The sequence below is a fragment of the Heliangelus exortis genome, chromosome 2 (genome assembly GCF_036169615.1).
Source record: "Heliangelus exortis chromosome 2, bHelExo1.hap1, whole genome shotgun sequence".
Taxonomy (NCBI): Eukaryota; Metazoa; Chordata; class Aves; order Apodiformes; family Trochilidae; genus Heliangelus; species Heliangelus exortis.
This window is the reverse complement of record NC_092423.1, coordinates 102,128,606-102,147,111: the sequence shown is the minus strand read 5'-3', so window position 1 is coordinate 102,147,111 and position 18,506 is coordinate 102,128,606. Positions and strand designations below refer to the sequence as shown.

The 18,506-nt window shown below is 40.1% G+C and overlaps 1 protein-coding gene across 6 annotated transcripts in view; it reads right to left on the bottom strand.

The window, feature by feature from the left end:
• MYOM1 (myomesin 1) overlaps positions 1–18,506 on the bottom strand; it is a 73,344-nt gene that overhangs the window by 15,947 nt on the left and 38,891 nt on the right. For 3 of the 6 annotated variants that reach the window (XM_071737250.1, XM_071737252.1, XM_071737251.1), the window contains exons 18-30: positions 17,437–17,763; positions 15,444–15,640; positions 14,643–14,769; positions 13,717–13,901; positions 12,571–12,685; positions 8,313–8,469; positions 7,340–7,446; positions 7,175–7,219; positions 3,290–3,426; positions 2,287–2,431; positions 1,606–1,665; positions 1,249–1,316; positions 529–642 (exon numbers count right to left, since the gene is read on the bottom strand). In XM_071737250.1, coding sequence (XP_071593351.1) covers positions 529–642; positions 1,249–1,316; positions 1,606–1,665; positions 2,287–2,431; positions 3,290–3,426; positions 7,175–7,219; positions 7,340–7,446; positions 8,313–8,469; positions 12,571–12,685; positions 13,717–13,901; positions 14,643–14,769; positions 15,444–15,640; positions 17,437–17,763 — 1,784 coding nt within the window. The remainder of the gene's footprint in view (positions 1–528; positions 643–1,248; positions 1,317–1,605; positions 1,666–2,286; positions 2,432–3,289; positions 3,427–7,174; positions 7,220–7,339; positions 7,447–8,312; positions 8,470–12,570; positions 12,686–13,716; positions 13,902–14,642; positions 14,770–15,443; positions 15,641–17,436; positions 17,764–18,506) is intronic. The other 3 variants (XM_071737254.1, XM_071737255.1, XM_071737253.1) reach the window with 2 other exon arrangements.

Below are 18,506 nucleotides of genomic sequence, written 5' to 3'. Positions count from 1 at the left end.
CCCCCCATGCCCCATCAGGTACCCTGCTACTGGCTGAGGAGATGTGATGGGACCCCTTGGCTGGGGTGTCCTGCCCTGAAGCCCCTTGACACTGCCCTTCCTTAGCCAAAGAAGGGAGAACAAAGAGATGAAGTGGTGGGGAATTCAGGTCACCCCTCAAGCCTGCAGCAAGGCTGGATGTGGACCAAACCCCTCTGGTGACTCCAAGAGGGTGCTCCTCTGCAAGCCTGAGTGACAAGCACTTTCCCAATGCCATTCACAACGTCAGTGTGGTCTCGTTCTGTTGTTAAACTGAGATGAAAAGGAAGTGACAAGCTTATTATCTCTTCTGTCATCATTTCCTGAAAAACTGAGTGAGCAGCTAGATGCTTGCTTTAGCTAAAACACAGACTTCTCGTGAGTTTTCTCCATTTTAAAAACCCACTTCCCTTTTAATTGTTCTGCTGAAACATCAGATGAGATTGTATCGTTCATCTGAATTTATAACACTAACTTGGTGGCTGAGGTCTAACAAGGAGAGTCACTCACCTCTGATATCAGCAGAGTGCACACACCATCTTTGAAGTCATGTTCTTCATCGACCATTATCTCCCTGCTATCTTTGTACCATACAATCTGTGTTTCCTTCTTAATATTAGCCACCTAAGATGGATGAAAACCACAGGGTAATTAATCTCTTCATTTGAGAAACAGAACTGAGTGCCTGTGCAAGTTTCTCATAAAAGAACAGCAAACTTAAAAATTTGATCTGAGTGAGTTGTTGCAGGCCTTCATTTTAAAATGAAGGTTGCAAAAGGGTAAACATCAGGGAAGAAAAGGGAGAGAAAAAGACTGCAAACAGCCTCAAGGAGCCGAGGGAACCAGTGCACCTAAGCCAGCCAAAAACGAGGAAGTTCCTGGATTTTCTGGATTTTAAGGATGATAGGGTGAGGTCCCTTCCAGACCAAACCATTCTATGATTCTATGATTTACAATGACTTGTCATCCCTACTCAGGTGCCTTTTCCTGGGCTGGTGGCTGACACACCTGTAGGAAAAGGTTCAAGCCATTTTCCAAGGTATTTTGTTACATGTGATGAGCAGTCACCCCAGTGTGACCCCAGCCTTCAGAAACTGTCACTGTCCCATATGCAGCTGGGAGTACACAAGGAAACTTGCATGGCTTTATTTCCTTCCCAGCCTGACTGTCTAAGTCATGGTAGGTCAAAGTGTTTTGAACACTGTACTTAATGTTTTCCTTGCCCCTTACCTTACATTTCAACATCACATTACAGTCATCAGTAACTTCCCATCCCAGTTTATCCACGAAATGAGGACCTGTTTAAAAATTCCAAACATATTTTTAAAGGTCACATCAATGGTATTCCTGATACAAAACCAAAGGCAAATGTGTTTTTCTTTACAAGAATATTGTTCTATTTTGATGTGGTTTTATTTTTCCTGTTTCTCCTTCAGAAGGTGAGCATATTACTGAACAATACCCACTTGTTTCAAATTAACATATATGTATTTAATTTACATAAATATATATAGTGTTCATATAACTATAAGCAAACTTTTAACAGACTAACACATATGTCATTCTTATAAATATCCATATTATCACCTTGTTTCCTGTGCCACTCTTTTTGCTGGAAATTTGCTTCATCCCGCAGCTTCTTGAAAACTAGGAATTAAAACCAGCAAGAAATACAAGGTTAAACATCACGTGTCATTTGTACAGCACTGAGGGTCAGTGTCACAGCTGCAGGTGCAGCTCTGTCCCTTGGAGGTCAGTGAGAATCCTGCCACAAGGTCAGATTTTCACTGAACATTTCAAAGTGTCAGAAGCTGATTACAGCTAACCCAACTTTCCCAACTGCTTGCAGTCATCAGGAGTTTAATGTGTCACGTCTGATGAAGCATAATCCCCAATCATAGGGCTACTTTCCACTCTCAGGAGGAAGGCAAAGAAGCAGCAGCAAAGTCAGCAAGCTGTTCAGGCTCTAAGAGGTGCAGCTACTTGCTCCTGCCTGAGTGGGTTTTTTTACATGGGAAATTTTCATTCCACCCATAGAGAAGCAAACCATGACAAGCTGCAGTATATTACATTTCTATAACAATTCCCCTTCCTCCAAACACTTTCAAAATTTCAGCTCACACACATACAGCCCTGTGCTGTATTAGTCAGGAAAGCACTGTGACATGAAAAACCACTGGAAAATCTATTGGTAATGAAAATATGATGACACCTGGAGTAGTCTTGGTATAATTTTTCCAGCCTACTGTTCAATATAGATGAGCTTACCATCGCCAATGAGGACAAGACTGGACTGATTGGTTGCTTTCCCATCCTGCAGCTGGAAAGTGTAAGTCCCTTCATCCTTGTCTTCAAGTGTATCCATAATCATTTCAACAAGGCCAGTCTTCTGGTCCACCTTCATTTTGTATTTCTTAAAGAATGGAAAGTAAAGCAACAGTTAATGGATGCCATAGTAAAAAATATTTGTCTAACATTATATGGAATATTTAGGTGAAATTTGAATTTCCTTATTCAGATTCCTACTGTCTCTATCTCCACCTTGAAATATGAGATCAAATAAATAAGAAATTTGCTAAAGGTGAAGCCTATTTACCAGTGCCATACAAACGTGACATTCCTGTTGTATGGTGGCTACTGTGTTCTTCTTCAATAGAAAATTTATATTTGCATCTCTTCAGAATAACACTTTCCTTGGGTATTATTATATTTTTATGAGGTTTTGTGTAGAATGCTCCATCTCTGCCTTCTCCCTGATGTCAGTGTTGCAACAAAAGCAGGCCATGTCATGTCTCTGGGAGGAACAAGTTTTGCTGCTGGAAACAATCACTTGGGAATTTTTCTTTGGTGTAATGAATTCCTCCAGACAGCAAAGAGAGGTGAGAACCAAGCACAGGGGTACATGAGGGACACAGATGAAGGAAACCAGGATCAATCTGGGCTACTGCAGTGACTCCCTGAAGGCCACAGTAACTGCTTACCTGGGACTAACTTATTGCAGGAACTCCTGTGGTCCTGACAAGTAGATTGTTTAACTCTGCTTTATAAACTGCATCCAGTAGAATTCAGCTGCAGCTCAGAACTATGGACAAAATCTTTCTAATGATGCTTTAAATGACATATTTGAAAGCAATATGAAATAATGAAATAAGGTATTTCTCATGAAAATGCATTAGGGTAAAACACTAGTTTGAAGTATATTGGAGACAGATGCTAGTTCTTACTGATACTCATGGAAATGCAAACACATGTAAGCAAGGAAAAAGCTTACCTCTCCATTGAAAATCTCTTTATCATTAAATACAAAGTCTGCCTTTGCATTACCAGACAGCTTTTCAGCTTGCAACCAAAATCTCACTTCTCCTTTTTCCAAAATCTCCACTGCCAATTCAGAGGCAAGTGGGATAGCTACAAAGAAGAAAGAAAAGAATGAATCACAAAAAAAAATGAAGCACGTGCTTTGCCAGTGCCCCAAGAACAATTTTCTTCTATAATCAGAAAGCCACCTCTTCCTTTCATACTCAGATACCGTATGCAAGATAACTACCTTATGATTGCTCTTCATAGACAGAATGCCTCTCCACCCACATATACATAGGATGACAGACAAGATTTAATCTTTTGATCCTTCAGTCACCAAGGCTGTACAGTCTGGTGGTGTTCAGGATTTGATTTATGCTGGTGCCCCTCCAGTCTAACCCAAGGCTAAATCTGTTTCAAAGGTAAACTGCAAATATCTCTGCAGTGTGATGTGAGCCTCTATGATGCAGACCCATGTTTAATGAGCCACTTAACAACGTTGCTGTAAAGCAGTGAACTGACTCAGCAGAAAATGAAACACAACAAATGCCAAGCACAAAACCAGATTAGAAAGTCAGCTCCTCAGATGGAGGTTGGGAGATCTTTGCAAGCATTCTGATTTGTTGCTGGGTAGAACCTCCATCTCCTGGAATTCACTAAGTATCACAATACACCTGCAATATCTCCAGCACATTTTATTTACCTATGAATAATGGAAACCCAAAACATACAGACAAATTCTTTTTGTTAGTTGGGGGAAAAAATGTAAAGAAGGAGGGTAACACAGATAATTTTATGATAATTTTACTCTCTTTTTTTTTTTTTTTTTTCTTTTTTCCTTCTGATTTTTAGTAAATGTCCTTAGCTTGCTTTTGCCTGAACTTTAGTTAAAATATCTTAATCAGCAACAATAAACACAAGCATTTAGGCTTTATTATTGGGGCACATTGCTCATTTTATTGGCTTCCATAACTTTTAGCTGTCTTGGCAGTTGCTCAAATTTTCAACAAAATCATACTCTAGGGAGTATGTATGCTGTATGTGAACTCTACTCTACTCTCCAGTTTCACAGCAGTGTAAAGTCTGCATGGCAAGGGTGTAATATGCAACAGCTGAGAGCAGAGTACAAACACATTGCAAAATGCCTGATGATGCAGTCTGGTGATAGTGTAAAGATATATTTCCTCCCAGACAAATCCCAGGACAGGGTTGTTTTTCCCTTCCAACTGAAAGTTCTTCTATTCTAGCCTAGTCTAGCCTAATCTAGCCTAGTCTCTTTAGCCTCATGTATGCAAAAGCCCTGCTAAAGCAGGAGAGGACAGGACTGAGGGAATGTCTAATTTCATCTTTCCTAAATGATTGGGGTACCTGTTGCAGCAGAGCTGCCATCTCACCCTGCTGCCAAACAGAGTTAGGGTGGTGAGGACTGCCCACATCTTCCTTTCTGATGCTCACCCCTTCCCTGCACCTACACCTTCCCACACCCACGTGTAAGCTTTTGGTGCCCGAGTGGCACAGGATCTGCCTCTGGCAAAAATCAAGCTTCTGGGACAAGGCAATAGTCACAGAAAAAAGAAAGAGGAATATGAAAAGGACACAGGCTTAACCAGAGAGAGGAAAAATATTTAAAAAGGAGACTGGTGGGACAGCATTACCACAAGGGAGCAGTACAAAGAAGAACCCCATAGGAATGTGCCTCAGCAGTGTACCTGGGCTGGGTGAAGCTTCTTCACACAGCACAGCACTTTGCGTGGAAGAAACAAAAGGAATCTTGCATAATTTCTCAAAACAAAAGGACTGAAATGCTACAGAAGCCAGAGGAAGCAAGGAGGAGAGGGTGTGAATAGACATCAGGCTGCACTGCTTTTGTCTCACTGTCAGCTCTGTGGCAATTTTAAACCCCCACTTGATTTGCATGTAATTAACTATGAATATCTTAGTCTAACATGGAAGAGAGGAAAATATCTCAGAAGCTGTTAAATAAAGGGCTGGAAGGATACAAAAGGATTTTTTTAGGATGGAAGAGGCCATTCACTCCCCAGCCCAAAGAAACTGGACAAATCTGCATTACAGTCCTACATGTGCAATGGTCTTATTTTAAAATATTTCTGTAAGTACGAACTGACAGCTACTTTAGGCATTTTACCATCATTGTACTCACAAGGTTGTGCATCCTATTTGTATAGGATCACAAAGTACTGTGAGCACTTGACACGGAGACCTTGGGCAGTTGCTAAATTGCAGAGGTGGAAATATCTATTTTTACCTAGCACCAATGCACCATCGTGCCCACATGTAGTTGAGTTCTGTAAGGCTGCATTATCCCAGCAACACTTCTTCCCATGGAGTTACTAGTGCAGAGGTTTCTAGCAGAAGTTACACTTCAATGCAGTTCAAAAGTGCAAACAAAGCAGCTCACAAGGGCTCATGTTGAAACAGAAATGCCTAGCAACTTTGGGGGTTTTTTTGGTTTTTTTTTTCAAGAGAGAATTAGAGTAATCCACAAAACAGATCATCTGGAGATATGACTAAAGTTTCATGTTGGTCCATAGGAGCTCATTATTATTTTTCTAGCCTCATAGCCATAGCCAGACATATCTCAAACCCTATTAGTATTTTTTTTAGCCTCCACAGGGACTAGAAGAGCCAAAACAAGTAAGACAGTTTCTTCTTTGAAACATTTGGATATGTTCTACAGTGATCTCCCTTATTGCCTGTGCCTCCTGGGGCCTCATGCACAGCATGAAGTATATTGTAACCCAATATAATGCAAAAAAGAAGACACTGTCTGTGTCCTGAGGAGCTTATTTGGTGACATCAGTTTTAAACACAGAGTGTGGAAGAGCACCCAGAACAGAAGGGCTGCAGCAAGTGAGGACATGAAACAACATTGAGGTTTTTTGATGACTAAATTCCAGTGTGAAGTTATAATTAGGAAGAAACAAGGAGGAGCAGGAGTAAACAAGGGGATGCTTGGGCTGTCACTAAGCTGACAAAAGGTTATACAGTGGGTTGAGAAGGGTAGAGCTGTTATATGGAAAAGACACAGAAGGCAATGAAAAAGAGAGGCAAATGTGGGCAAAAAGGCCATTTCTGCAGCCATTTCTGTGGCCGAGCTTTGACTGTGCTGAGAGGCATGATGTGGGCTGAGTTGGCAGATGTGCAAGCAGTGCATGCAGAAAGCTGGAGGAGCTGAAATACAGGCAAGAGTTTTAGTGCCTGGAAGGAAGAAGAAGGGAATGTAGCAGAAGATGAGACAAGGTTTAGGTATTCAAGTCACATTCAGTGAAAATAACCAAGTTGTCCTGCTATCAGGATATCACAAAGGTATGGGGTGTTTGTGAAGTTAACAAAAATACCACCCTAAGCAACTGGAAAGATGCTGGTATTACCAAGTGCTATGGAAAAGAAGGAGGGAATGAATTCCATCAAGAAAATTCTAATTTGTGGATCACTACAACTCTATTTACTACAGTTGCCTGCTTTGTTAACCTTAACCTTTGCATTAACTTCAGTTGGAGTCATTAGTGAATTTTCAAAGTTGGGTTTTCAAATGAGGTTAGCTATGCTGAATAAGTATAGAAGACTACTCTGCAGAAAAAACAAATTGAATAGGATACTAATTTTTCAGCTATTATATAGACTTATTATATGCCAAGAGCAGTCAGCTAGAACAGATCAGCAATACACAAATGTACTGAAAGAAAGAAGAAAATAAAGGAGTCTCAGACCTTCAATTCAAACCCACTTTCCCTTGAAATTACCATGGTGACTTCACGAGCTGATGGTGGCAGGAGCTTTGTGATACCCCACTGCATGCAAAACATTCCCCTACAGACATCTTTGATTCACTTACTTGGGAATTTGTGTTCATGGCTCAGAGCAAGCAGGCGTTTCATTTCTTTAAAAGACACAAAAGAAATAATATCAGGTGTGTGTGCCTTATGGATCGGAGAGACATAGCAACAGGGAAAAACAAGACTAAAAATCAACAGGCATGCTTATTAGACATTGTGTTTACCTTCCTCATTAATTGTATAGCTTGATGAAACTCCATCAGTGTCTGTAACAGCACAAGAGTAAATTCCCAAATCATCTTCTGCAAGATCTTTAAAGGTAGCTTTTGACCTTCAGAAAAAAATGAACAAACAAAACGTTTTGATAAAAAGATGAGATCAGTCTGAACCAAACACCTCATTTATGTCTCTAACATCAATAAAAATAGTCTTGTATTAGCTTTTGCTCTGATTAAAGACAAAATATGGAGCTCTGGCCAGTGGAAAGCAGGGTAGGTCCAAATGTGCTACAAGTGGAGATGGTACAACTCTCAGATAGTGCCAAAAGTACTGCAGATAGCTCGTTTAAACTAGTTCAAGCACGCCTAAAAACATGTTGCCAAGTTTTTGATGAGCACAAAAGGATGCTGATACAGGCTGATTCTATTTTCATGTGCAATACCAAAAGTGGGGTGAGACACCATTTCTTTCTTTGTGGTTTCTATAACTAGAAGAGCACATAGGCAGTTCATATGCATGAACCTATGCATTTGCCAGTTCTTATTCTCTGAAGAAACCACATAGGCTTGCACAGCATTAGAGGAATCAGTCACGACCAGCGCAGGCTCTGGTGATGCTGTCAGAAGAGTCCTGCTTACTTTAGCCCCTCCAAAGATTGCACCAGTGTTAGTTACATGGCAAAAGCATTTTGTAAGCAGATAGATAATTTTCTTCTTTGGAGATGATTATTTAATATTTATTACTTATTATTATTATTACTATTATTTGCTTTGCTTAACAGGTTGCATGATGACAGAGCATAGATTTTCTCTCCCTGAGCCTGACTCATCCTGTGCAAGCTCCAATGTTCAAATGTCCTACCAGAAACAGAGGGGCAGATTTAACTCTTCCTGAGGTCACGCATCCAAACGGGTGGATATCTGTGACCAACCTATGTCTCTCAAACAGGAGACTATTGCTGCCACCAAGGGTTCTTACTTTCCGCCTTTGGTATCGATGCTCAGACGAGAATCATCTTCAATTGGTTCATAATTCTTGGACCAAACAAATGTAGAGTTTGCAGACATCTGATCACATTCAAAGTTCAAGGAAATTACTCCATCGTCATCTACATTAACAACCACCTCCTTGGTTCCTGAAAGAGCAGATAAGGTGATTCCACTTTCTCAGAGAGGCCAGGAAACCAACTTTATATAGACATCATTCACAGGGTGGATTAATCAGACCCTTTCCATTTTCTATGCAGTTCTTATTCTAATCCATAAAAATAAGGAACAGATTGAAGAGCATCATAAATCAACTGATTCATTTGAGCAAGTCTAAGCACCCATGGGAGTTACAATATTTGCTTTGGAAAAATCTTAAGGGGAAAAAAAAAAAAGAAGCAAATCTCTAAATCCACTAAATGTCTGAAATATTAAATAGTAGTATTTTCCCTGGGGAGGCGTAGTTAAGAGCTTTCATTAAGCAGCATGAATTTCCTATCCCCTAATAAGATAAGAGCTCTAAAAGAAATATGGTGTGGAAATGCAGGTGCTGGAAGAGGTGCAGAAGATGGAACAGTCAAGTTGCCCCATCAGGACTCACTTGTGCAACTGAGGCACATTTTCAGTGACTCTGGCTTTGCTCCAGGAGGGTGGTTTAATTGCTGTGCTTGGCATCCGGCCCTGCCAATGTCTGCAGCATTAATCCTGGGCCCCCAAAGGGAGTGAATATGTGCAATTAGCTGCTTTAAGTTGCCCACCCTGTTTTTCCAGTACCTACAGTCCTTGACCTGGATGAGGTGACCCAGTTTGTCCTTTAAAAGATGCTGGGGGTGAATCCCAGATCAGAAACCTGAAGGCACTTCTATCCTGCCCTCCTGGCACCCCACTGAAGTTGAGGGAATTTTGTCTACAGTTTGGGAAGCTCAGCAAACTCATTATCTGTGTTGTTAACTTTCATTTCAGCGACTTGTCTGAGAATATCAGGGAGAGCGTGTGCACTGAGACTTGCTGGAGAACATCCAAGCTCCTTTTCCGAGCAGCTCTGAGCTGAATCTTGCATCTGAATAGGGCACTCATGTTAAATTACTTAGCCTAAGACAATTTCGGGCTGCCCAGAATGTTAATGACACACTTAAGGTATTCTACCTTAAAGACAATATCCTTATTCGTGGCACTGAGATTAAATGCTTTATTTTATCCGTAATTCTTATTGAGCCTCCAGAGTACAAGGAGATTTCTGTGTTTCATCATCATGATACTATACACATTCTTTCCAGCACTGTGAGTAGCTCCTGAAAAGTCAATTTGTCTACACAACTACTACACACAATTTGTCTACACACAACTTTTTTGTCTTTATAATTTGCCATAACCATTTAATGAAATATGAGATTAATATTCCCATTTGGTACTGTTGTTTACCAGCCTTTGCAGTACTGAAGCATGTTAAGAATCAATATATGATAAAAAAAGTCTAAGGTCTAAAAATATTTTACTAAGCAAACATTTCATTTGTGTTTATTTTCCTGTAGATCATTAGCACATTCATCTTCTGATGTCAGGTTATGTTATGTGCAATAAAATTACATCCAGAGGGTTCATTTGAAGGACAGAATCTTTTATATTTGTTTTAAAGTATTCTCATTATTATAACAATGTGTGCCATTTGTTTTCAGAAGTGATGAGGAAGTTTAGCTCTCATGAGGTTAAAAAAATCATTTAAAATTACTGACCAGAGGTCTCCACTGATCCTACAAAGCAAAATTGAAGAGGCTGAGTAGTAGTAGCAGCCTTAATTTCATTCCCCTAAAAAGCTCGATGGTTTGAAAATAACATCCAGAGCTTCTCTTAAGGTCACCATAAGAAATAAAATACGTGGATGTCATATCAAATTTCCATTTATCTGAGCATTTTCTTGCATCAAAGGGAAAGAGATAATATGAAGATAAAGCAGACAGCTTCAAAATGCTAAGGTTAATGGCATCATTTTGAATAGAGCTGGTCAGAAAAGTTGAGGGGGGCAGCATTTCTGACATTCAACCCCCACTCAAGTGAGTGATGCAGGATCAGAATCTAATTTTGCTTTGCACAAAAATGAACATGGACTAAGTGCAGAAATAGGGACGAGTTGCAGTCTGCTCTTGGACCTCCCCTGGTTCTTGTGAAATGCCCACACAGCAAAGTGTGTATGTCTAAAGGCCAAGTTAAAGCTCAAAAGTAGCCTGGATTGGTATTTGTTTAGGTGGGTGGGGTTTTACTTGAGCTCTAGAAGATAACTGTAAAAATTACATGCGGTTTTCAAACAAGAGAAGGTGGATACAAAGTATCTCATCATCACATTTACACGTCACTGGATAAAGACAATTGGTAGCATTCTGTCTGTCTTAAAGCAAATATTTCCAGGATATTATTTAGTTAAATTCTTTGATCAGAAAGCTCAGTCATCTGGTGTTTATTACGCATTTGCCAAAAACAACATTCCAGCAGGAACTGTCTAGAAAGACCTGACAATCTTTTGTCTCCATTCAAGATGGTAATAAAGGCAGCATTCACTGGGCAAAATTGAAGACTTGTGGTGATTTTTAAAAAATAGTATGATTGTTCCTGAGATCTGTGTGATTTGAGTGAGAAAGAAGCCCTGTTTCATAGAATGATGGACTGGTTTGGGTTGGAAGGGACTTTAAAGATCATCTAGTTCCAACTCCCCTGCCGTGGGCAAGGAGACCTTCCACTGGATCAGATTGCCCAAGGCCCCATCCAACCTGTCCTTGAACACTTCCAGGGATGGGGCATCCACAACTCCCCTGGGCAACCTTCCAGTGTCTCACCACCCCTACAGTAAAGATTTTTTTTCCTAATGTCTAACCTAAATCTTCCCTCTTCAAGTTTAAACCATTGCCCCTTCTCTCTCTACACACCCGTGCAAAAAGCACCTACCCCAGCTTTCCTTTCGGCCCCCTTCATGGACTGGAAAACCACTAAAATGTCACCTCAGAGCCTTCTCTTCTCCACACTAAACAACCCCAATTTTATCAACCTGTCTTCACAGGGGAGGTGTTCCAGCCTTCTGATTATTTTTGTGGCTCTCCTCTGGACATGCTCAAGGAGCTCTATGTCCTTCTTATGTTGTGGACTCCAGAACTGGACACAATAGACCCTGTTTGGCACACTGGGCACTTTCTCCAGGCAGGCACAGTCCTTGCCCTGACTGTAGGCAGGGTAGGCAGCTGTTTGCCCAGGTAGTCACCTCTTCTGTCCATACCCCTGCACTGCTACTGGTGCTCTCTGCACCTGGCTGCCCCAGGTCCCTGAGCTGTCCTGCCTCGCTGCTCCCTGCCCTCTGCCTGCCCTTGCTCCTGTTCCTTTAGGGCTCGTAGAAAACTTCCCAAGAGGGATCAGATGTACAGGTGGAGGAAGGGAACTTGTCAGAGGAAAAGAGGGTGTATGGTGGATCCAGGCTGGGTTGCACTCCTGCATCTTCCTACCTCATACTAACCTTATACTAAATTTGTTTAAAATATCTGGGAGTGTGTTTTTCCACCTTGTAGGGCCCTCCACTTCTAAAATATAATCTATAAGCCACAAACCCATGCTTATGTTTTTTGTTGGGGACTTAGGGACAAAAATATGTTGGTTCCAAAGTCACCTATGTTACCTGTATAGTTAAATAAAACGCAGGGGGTTTCTGAAGTTCCAGAAATTGACATACTGCCCCTGCACTGATTCCTGTGTCTTGCTGGCATAACAGACTCACTGAAGCAAGTCATCAAGGATGACTCTAGCAAGCAATTGCACCTGAATTCCTACTGAAGGTGGTCTCCAAAGTGATTTGATTATGTTTTTAAAGCCAAGGGGAAAAATAATTTCTTTTACAATTTCCTCAGGCACATGACATAAGCTAAAGACAAGAGAGAGATAAAATATAAACAACTAGCTTATTATAGGAAAAAAAAAATCTATGTATGTAAAATGTTTTGGTTGAGCTGATCTTAGTGGGTCCTCTCTTTATGCATTTATCAATAGATACAGGCAAATCTTACAACTTTATTATATTTTGATATTCCTGAGCCTGTAAGCATGGTGAGAAAATCTGTTCTGACCTTAAAATGCATTAGACAAGAAAGTAAGATACGAACCTCAGTTCATCTCCTGCTTAGTAAAAAAGTTTGACCTGAACCTGTATGTAAACATACTGCAGAAACAGGAACCTGCTTAAATATGATGAAAAAGAGGAAGTATTTCTAACAGACCTGTTCGTGTTTCAGCTATGGCAGGACGTGATACATCTGATGGTTTCCCAACACCAGCCTGGTTTGCTGCCCGCACACGAAACACGTAGCTCACACCTTCTTTGAGGCCACCTATCTGGAGGAAGAAAGCATGCACACATGCACCAGTTGTTACAAAACACTCATTTTAGTTTCACACTTTATGCAATTCCAGTCTGGATGCTTGGCAATTATATCTCTCTGTTCTTTTTGTTTTGCTCTTCCAGTCGATAAATATCTCTTTTTCATGGATTTTTTGTTTTTGTTTTTCAATTCCAGAGCTACATGACTAATCTGTTTGGCTTGCTCCTTCCTTGCATGCATAGCTAACATTTAGACAGTGTTATTACTGCCATTGATCTCTTTGCAAAAGTAGAATTGTTATTGGAACAGGATGTTTTTACCTCATGTATATTGACGTCTGAAAAAGGAGAGTGTTTTACAGCAGGGAAGTTCCGGCTTTTAAAAATGAAATTATCAAGGTAATAAGTGCCAGCAACACCTATTTAGAAACAGGAGTTCATTTTATTGTATAGACTTAATTGTGGTGACTTGAGGAATTGTACTGACATTATAATACCTGCAAATACGCCTTTAAAAAAAATGTGAAAGGACGACACTTAAAAGTGAGTTGTCTTTCAATTGTTCCAAAAAGTATACAAGCAAACCCACTTAAGACATGTGTCTAGAATGGAAATACAGCCAAATCCTTATTTAGAAGACATTCCACAAAACAATGTAGCACAATAGTGTAAAACATTTGGGTTTAACTTGCCATGAGGGAGTATTTTGTGTTAGAATCATCTGCCACATTATCACAACATCTATTTTTGTGCCATCTCTTTTAGTGTAGTGATACCTATATTACCCTTTGAGCTAGAAAATGCTAGGATTGTCTCTTGTGATGTAATAATGATATTTGGGTTTAGCAGTGCTTACTTTGACTTTTGGGCACGTCATACCAATTTGTCTTCTGAGTTGCTGCCTTGTCTGCCTGTACAGGCATTACGTGTGTGTATCCTCAGCACAACATAAGCTGTTATGTATTTCATTACATGGAACCATGATCAGCAAAGGGTGATGCTATCAAAGGCTGCTAGTCCAGTATTTGGATCTTAAGCTATTTACCTTCAAGAATTTCTTTTGAAGTAGCTTCTCATTGACACTTTTCCAAAGTTCCTCTTTTGCTTGAGTTTCCTTCATATCAACATAATAACCAATTATGGGACTACGACCAGTATAAACTGGTTCCTTCCACAGCAAAACCAAGGAATCCTTCCTAACTTCTGTGCATGTGACATCATGGGGTGGCCCTGAAAAGTAAGAGTTAAAGTTGGCATCAAAATAAACCCCCAAAAGGCCAATGCATAAGACTTCAAAAACCAAAACTAGACACCGTGTTGTACACACAGAGCTGACATAGCATATGCAGCTGCTCTGTCTCATATCTAGACCCAATATAAATACAACTCATGCCTATTAAAAAGACCAGCCCTAAAAGCAATCCAATGTGTTGAGATTTGGTATCTTGATCAAATATTTGTGAAAAAACAATAATAGCAAATAATCTCCAAACTCAGGGAAGTAAGTTAATTTCTAAGCTTATGTGCTGCTTCAAGGACTGCTTTTAAGTCCTCTGAAGTCAATGGATGTTATTTTCATTCATTTCAAGGAGTGTTAAAAGGCCAGCAATCTGTCCTTGAAGTGACACAAGGGTGAGACAAGGGTTACAGGACCACATTCTTCTCTGCCTTGTACCTTAGACAGCTATTAATGTCTGCCACGTGAACTATGAAGCAAAGTGGCCGACAAAGTACAAGCAGGAAGGATTAAGAAAATACAAGCTTCATGTAAAATGCTGCTGATTAAATAGGGATTGTTAAATGCATCATTGTAAATGTACTCAATCAAAGTTATGCAGATTCAAGCCTGCATATGAACTTCTGAACTTCAGTGCCTGTTGACTCCCCTGGAAACTGAAGGCTTTGAGAATTTAGATGTTCAGTCACAGAGCACCCTTGGGCTATGAAAACACCTCCCACACAGGATCCTACCAGGTACAGCAATAGTCCATTCTTCACATTTGAAGGGCTGGCTGGCTGGGGAGGGTGTCCCAACCCCAGCCAGGTTAGCAGCAGCCACCTGGAACTGGTAAACCATGTTTTCCTTCAGGTTTTCAATCTGCAGAATCAATAAGATGGTACTTAATACCTTTGGATTAAGTCTTTAGAGGAAAGTCAAAATGAGAATTATTGAGTGCATGACCATGCTTTTAAGTGCCTGAAGAAATGAAAGCCCTTTACTTAGGTAAAGGTAATATGGACACCTTGGTAATCAGGGAGGCAGAATGGTATTGCTCAACACTCTCATTATTCTGTCTCATGATGCAAAGCAAGTTCACTTAAGGCAAGGGTTGTCCTCCCAATGGGGTGAAATTCAGTCCTGGCATTGCTTCTCATTTGTAAAGCAGCTCAAGGAGGTTCAAGCTAGCCCTGTCTCTAAACTGGATCAAGAACTGATCACAAAACACAGCTGGCACAGATACAGTTCTAGCATTGGCAAGCACTGGCACCAGTCCACCTAGCTCAGTAGGAATGACATTTATTGTTAGGGTTTAGAAAAATTCAGGCAATGTCTAGATCAGTGCCTTCACAAATGACATTTGGTGCCAGACTAGCAGGTAAATGTATAAATAATTTTGCAGAGAAGTTTAAGTGAGCTAAATAAATTTATTATCATAAAACCTTCTGAACACCAACCTGTACACTGAATCATAATTCATCCCAATTTGTCTTTGAGATCTATTTTGGAAATATTGTCTTCATCTACAGCAATAACAGAAGTTAACCTCTTACCCTGTATGCCCTCTCACTAACAGCCTTGATGTTGGCCTCCATCCATCTCCCAGGAACTCCATCAATCACTTCACGATAGTTCACGTAGTAGCCAGTAATTTCAGTTCCTCCAGTGACTTCAGGTTGTTTCCATCCTAATACCATTGAGTCATGAACACTCTCAAGCACCGTGATGTCATAAGGAGGAGATGGAGCAGCTGTGTGAATGTGAATAATACATAAATAAATAGGGAGCAGTATTTCCCTAGGCAGACTGGCATTCAGTTACCTTGTTCAGATGGGTTCCCATCCTGCATTTCCTAGTTAGGACAGCATTTATGTGGTATGGGGAAGTTTCTGGAGTTGGAATAAGAAATGCAGGGTAAAAGCTTCAATACACCAAATGAAAAAGTCTGAACATCATAGGAATTAATTTTCAGGATCAAGCTGATACATGGTGAGACTGTGTGGCAATTGCAGCTCTGATGTAAGTGATCAGGACTCACTTTAAAAATGTGGAAAATGAGGAACTAAAACTAATATTACAGGAAAAGTAAAAAAAAAAGAGATGCAATGATTTTTTTTCTTGTGCTGAAACCAAAGTATTTTTCACACATACTGTATTTGTTGTAGTTCCTTTTTTTAAAATAGACCCATATTCTTCCCTTCCAACAGTGTAGTTTATCTGGGTTTGGGTTTTTTGTTTTGTTTTGTTTTTTCCTTTTTAAATTTATACACTGTACAAGTTTTATCATTGCACCCATCACATGATCTTACCTTAATGGAAGGATGGAAGGAAGTGTTATCATGGGCACTGTAGACTGACCAGAAATGGAACGTGGCTGTTACTGGAACTTACATTTAAAATTTTGCTGCATCCTCTTCTCCTTAATTTTCTTTTAGCAATACGGAAATTATTAACTTCATTCCAGCCCATTTCTTTGTAAAGCTTTTGGTTTGTTTAGAGGGGAATTGCTTGCCCACACCCTATATATTATGCACCAATGAAGAACTTTGTGCTCATGAAGTCCTATTTTTGATGGAAATCATACATCATATCCATTTCTTTCTGTCTTTGATGTTTTATCTCAGTGTCAGCAAGACCCATGTACCTCTAGTTTATTTTCTGTTCAGCATTTTGCACAAGTCTTTTGAGTCTTACTCAGAGGGCTGGGAAGGAATCCAATTCACTGCTCAGGTACCAGGACTTAGCTAAATTCAAGTCCTACATTTCTCTGGCATGATGGGTGTTTAAGAATTGACAACATAAAATATGATTTTGTGCGTGTGCCTTCAACTTGATAGGTTTTCCTCATTACCTTCTGCTATCAGCAAGAGATCACAGAATCACAGAATTTTCGGGGCTGGAAGGGACCTTTAAGATCATCTAGATCCAGTCCCCCTGCCATGGGCAGGGACACCCCCCACTAGATCAGGTTGCTCAGAGCCCTATCCAGTCTGGCCTTAAAAACTTCCAGGGGTGGGGTTTCCACCACCTCTCTGGGCAACCTGTGCCAGTGTCTGTCCAGGTACAACACACTGCTCATTAGAACTGTCTCAGAGGATAGCTGTAACTTAGGCATAAATCTACAGAGACTCTTCATATAACCTAATACAGTACAGATCTTCATGCTTACCACCATAATCAGATTTTGTTTCCTTCACACACATATAAACCAGGGACTAGGTAACAAGACTCCCAAAAAAATTACTGAGGTGATTTAGAAATAATACAGTATCTTGCGTACATTAATATGTATTCAGACAAAGTATTAAATTAGAAATGAATTTATATATTTATTCCACTTTCAGTAGTCACTAAATTTTTAAGTGGTCTTTGATACCATTACTTACATACACAATGATCTTAATGGAGAGCTGAGCATGTAATTAATAGGTCTGATGGAAGATTCATGACCGGAGAGCACGTTCACTAGAGGCTTGGACAAGCAGAAGTCACAACTTTCTGAAATGGATGTGCTAAAGCAGTGAAATCTATGTTATTAACTCTCACCTATATCTTTCTTCTTCGTCACTTTTTCCAGTGTCAAAGGGTCCCCAGGCTGAGACTTACGTGCCTGCTTAGCAGCAGCCTTTTGTGGTGCAGATGTGATGGTGTCCTTAACCATTTCTCTCACGTTACTGTCTCCCGTACTCCCCAGTTTGTCAGAGCTACTGGGTAGTGTGTCTCTATTAAATTTAGCATTGCATTTTAGCAAAGCATCTGTGTCAAAGACAGGCTGGAAGGGCTCATGCATGCCTTCCCAGCTGGTAGTGCAGTCTGTTAGTCCACCAGCTTTACCACTCAGTTCAGGACACACACCATGAAGCAATCCTCCCCCTAAAATTGCCAGAAAACAGCAAAGACATTTTGAATTAGAATACTGACTTTTTTCTTCATTTAATCAGCACAATGAAGAAATGCATACAGTGAACAATACATCCAGAGTATGACAAATCACAGGTTTTACACAGAAAATGTTAAACTTGAATCCACAAAAATTTGAAATGAATAAAATACCTCTCAACCTGCTCACAAGTAATGCTCTTTTGATAACGGCTGTAGAGCAGAATAAATACTGAAATTTCATAGTAATCTTGATTTGCTACAATTGTTTTAGTATTAGAACTTCCAACTCATATTTCTGATCCTTTCAAAATTATCTCACAAAATTGCCCTTGGCCACACGTCTCTGCTAGAAGGTTGTGAGGTATGAAGATTAGGTACAAATGAGAGTGAGGATGTTGCAGACATACAATTTATTCTAGCCCAATGATCTCATTAATCTTTATGGATTAGGTCAGGCAGTGGCAAGCAGAAGTAATTCATCAACAAATGGAGAACACACAGCATTAGAGATGGTACACAAAAGACACATTGCACTGATTATTAGCTTTAGGTATGGAGACAAATTTCTTAGAAACTGACAGTATCTGTGTGTTAGATGTGATAAATACCCCAGTATGGAATCCGAATGACATTCCATTTTCCAGGACACCTATGAAGTGAACTTAGCAGTGCTCTCTTATAGTGGTTCACAAGAAACACCTGAAGAAAACTGGATGGTGAAGGCAAACAGTCTG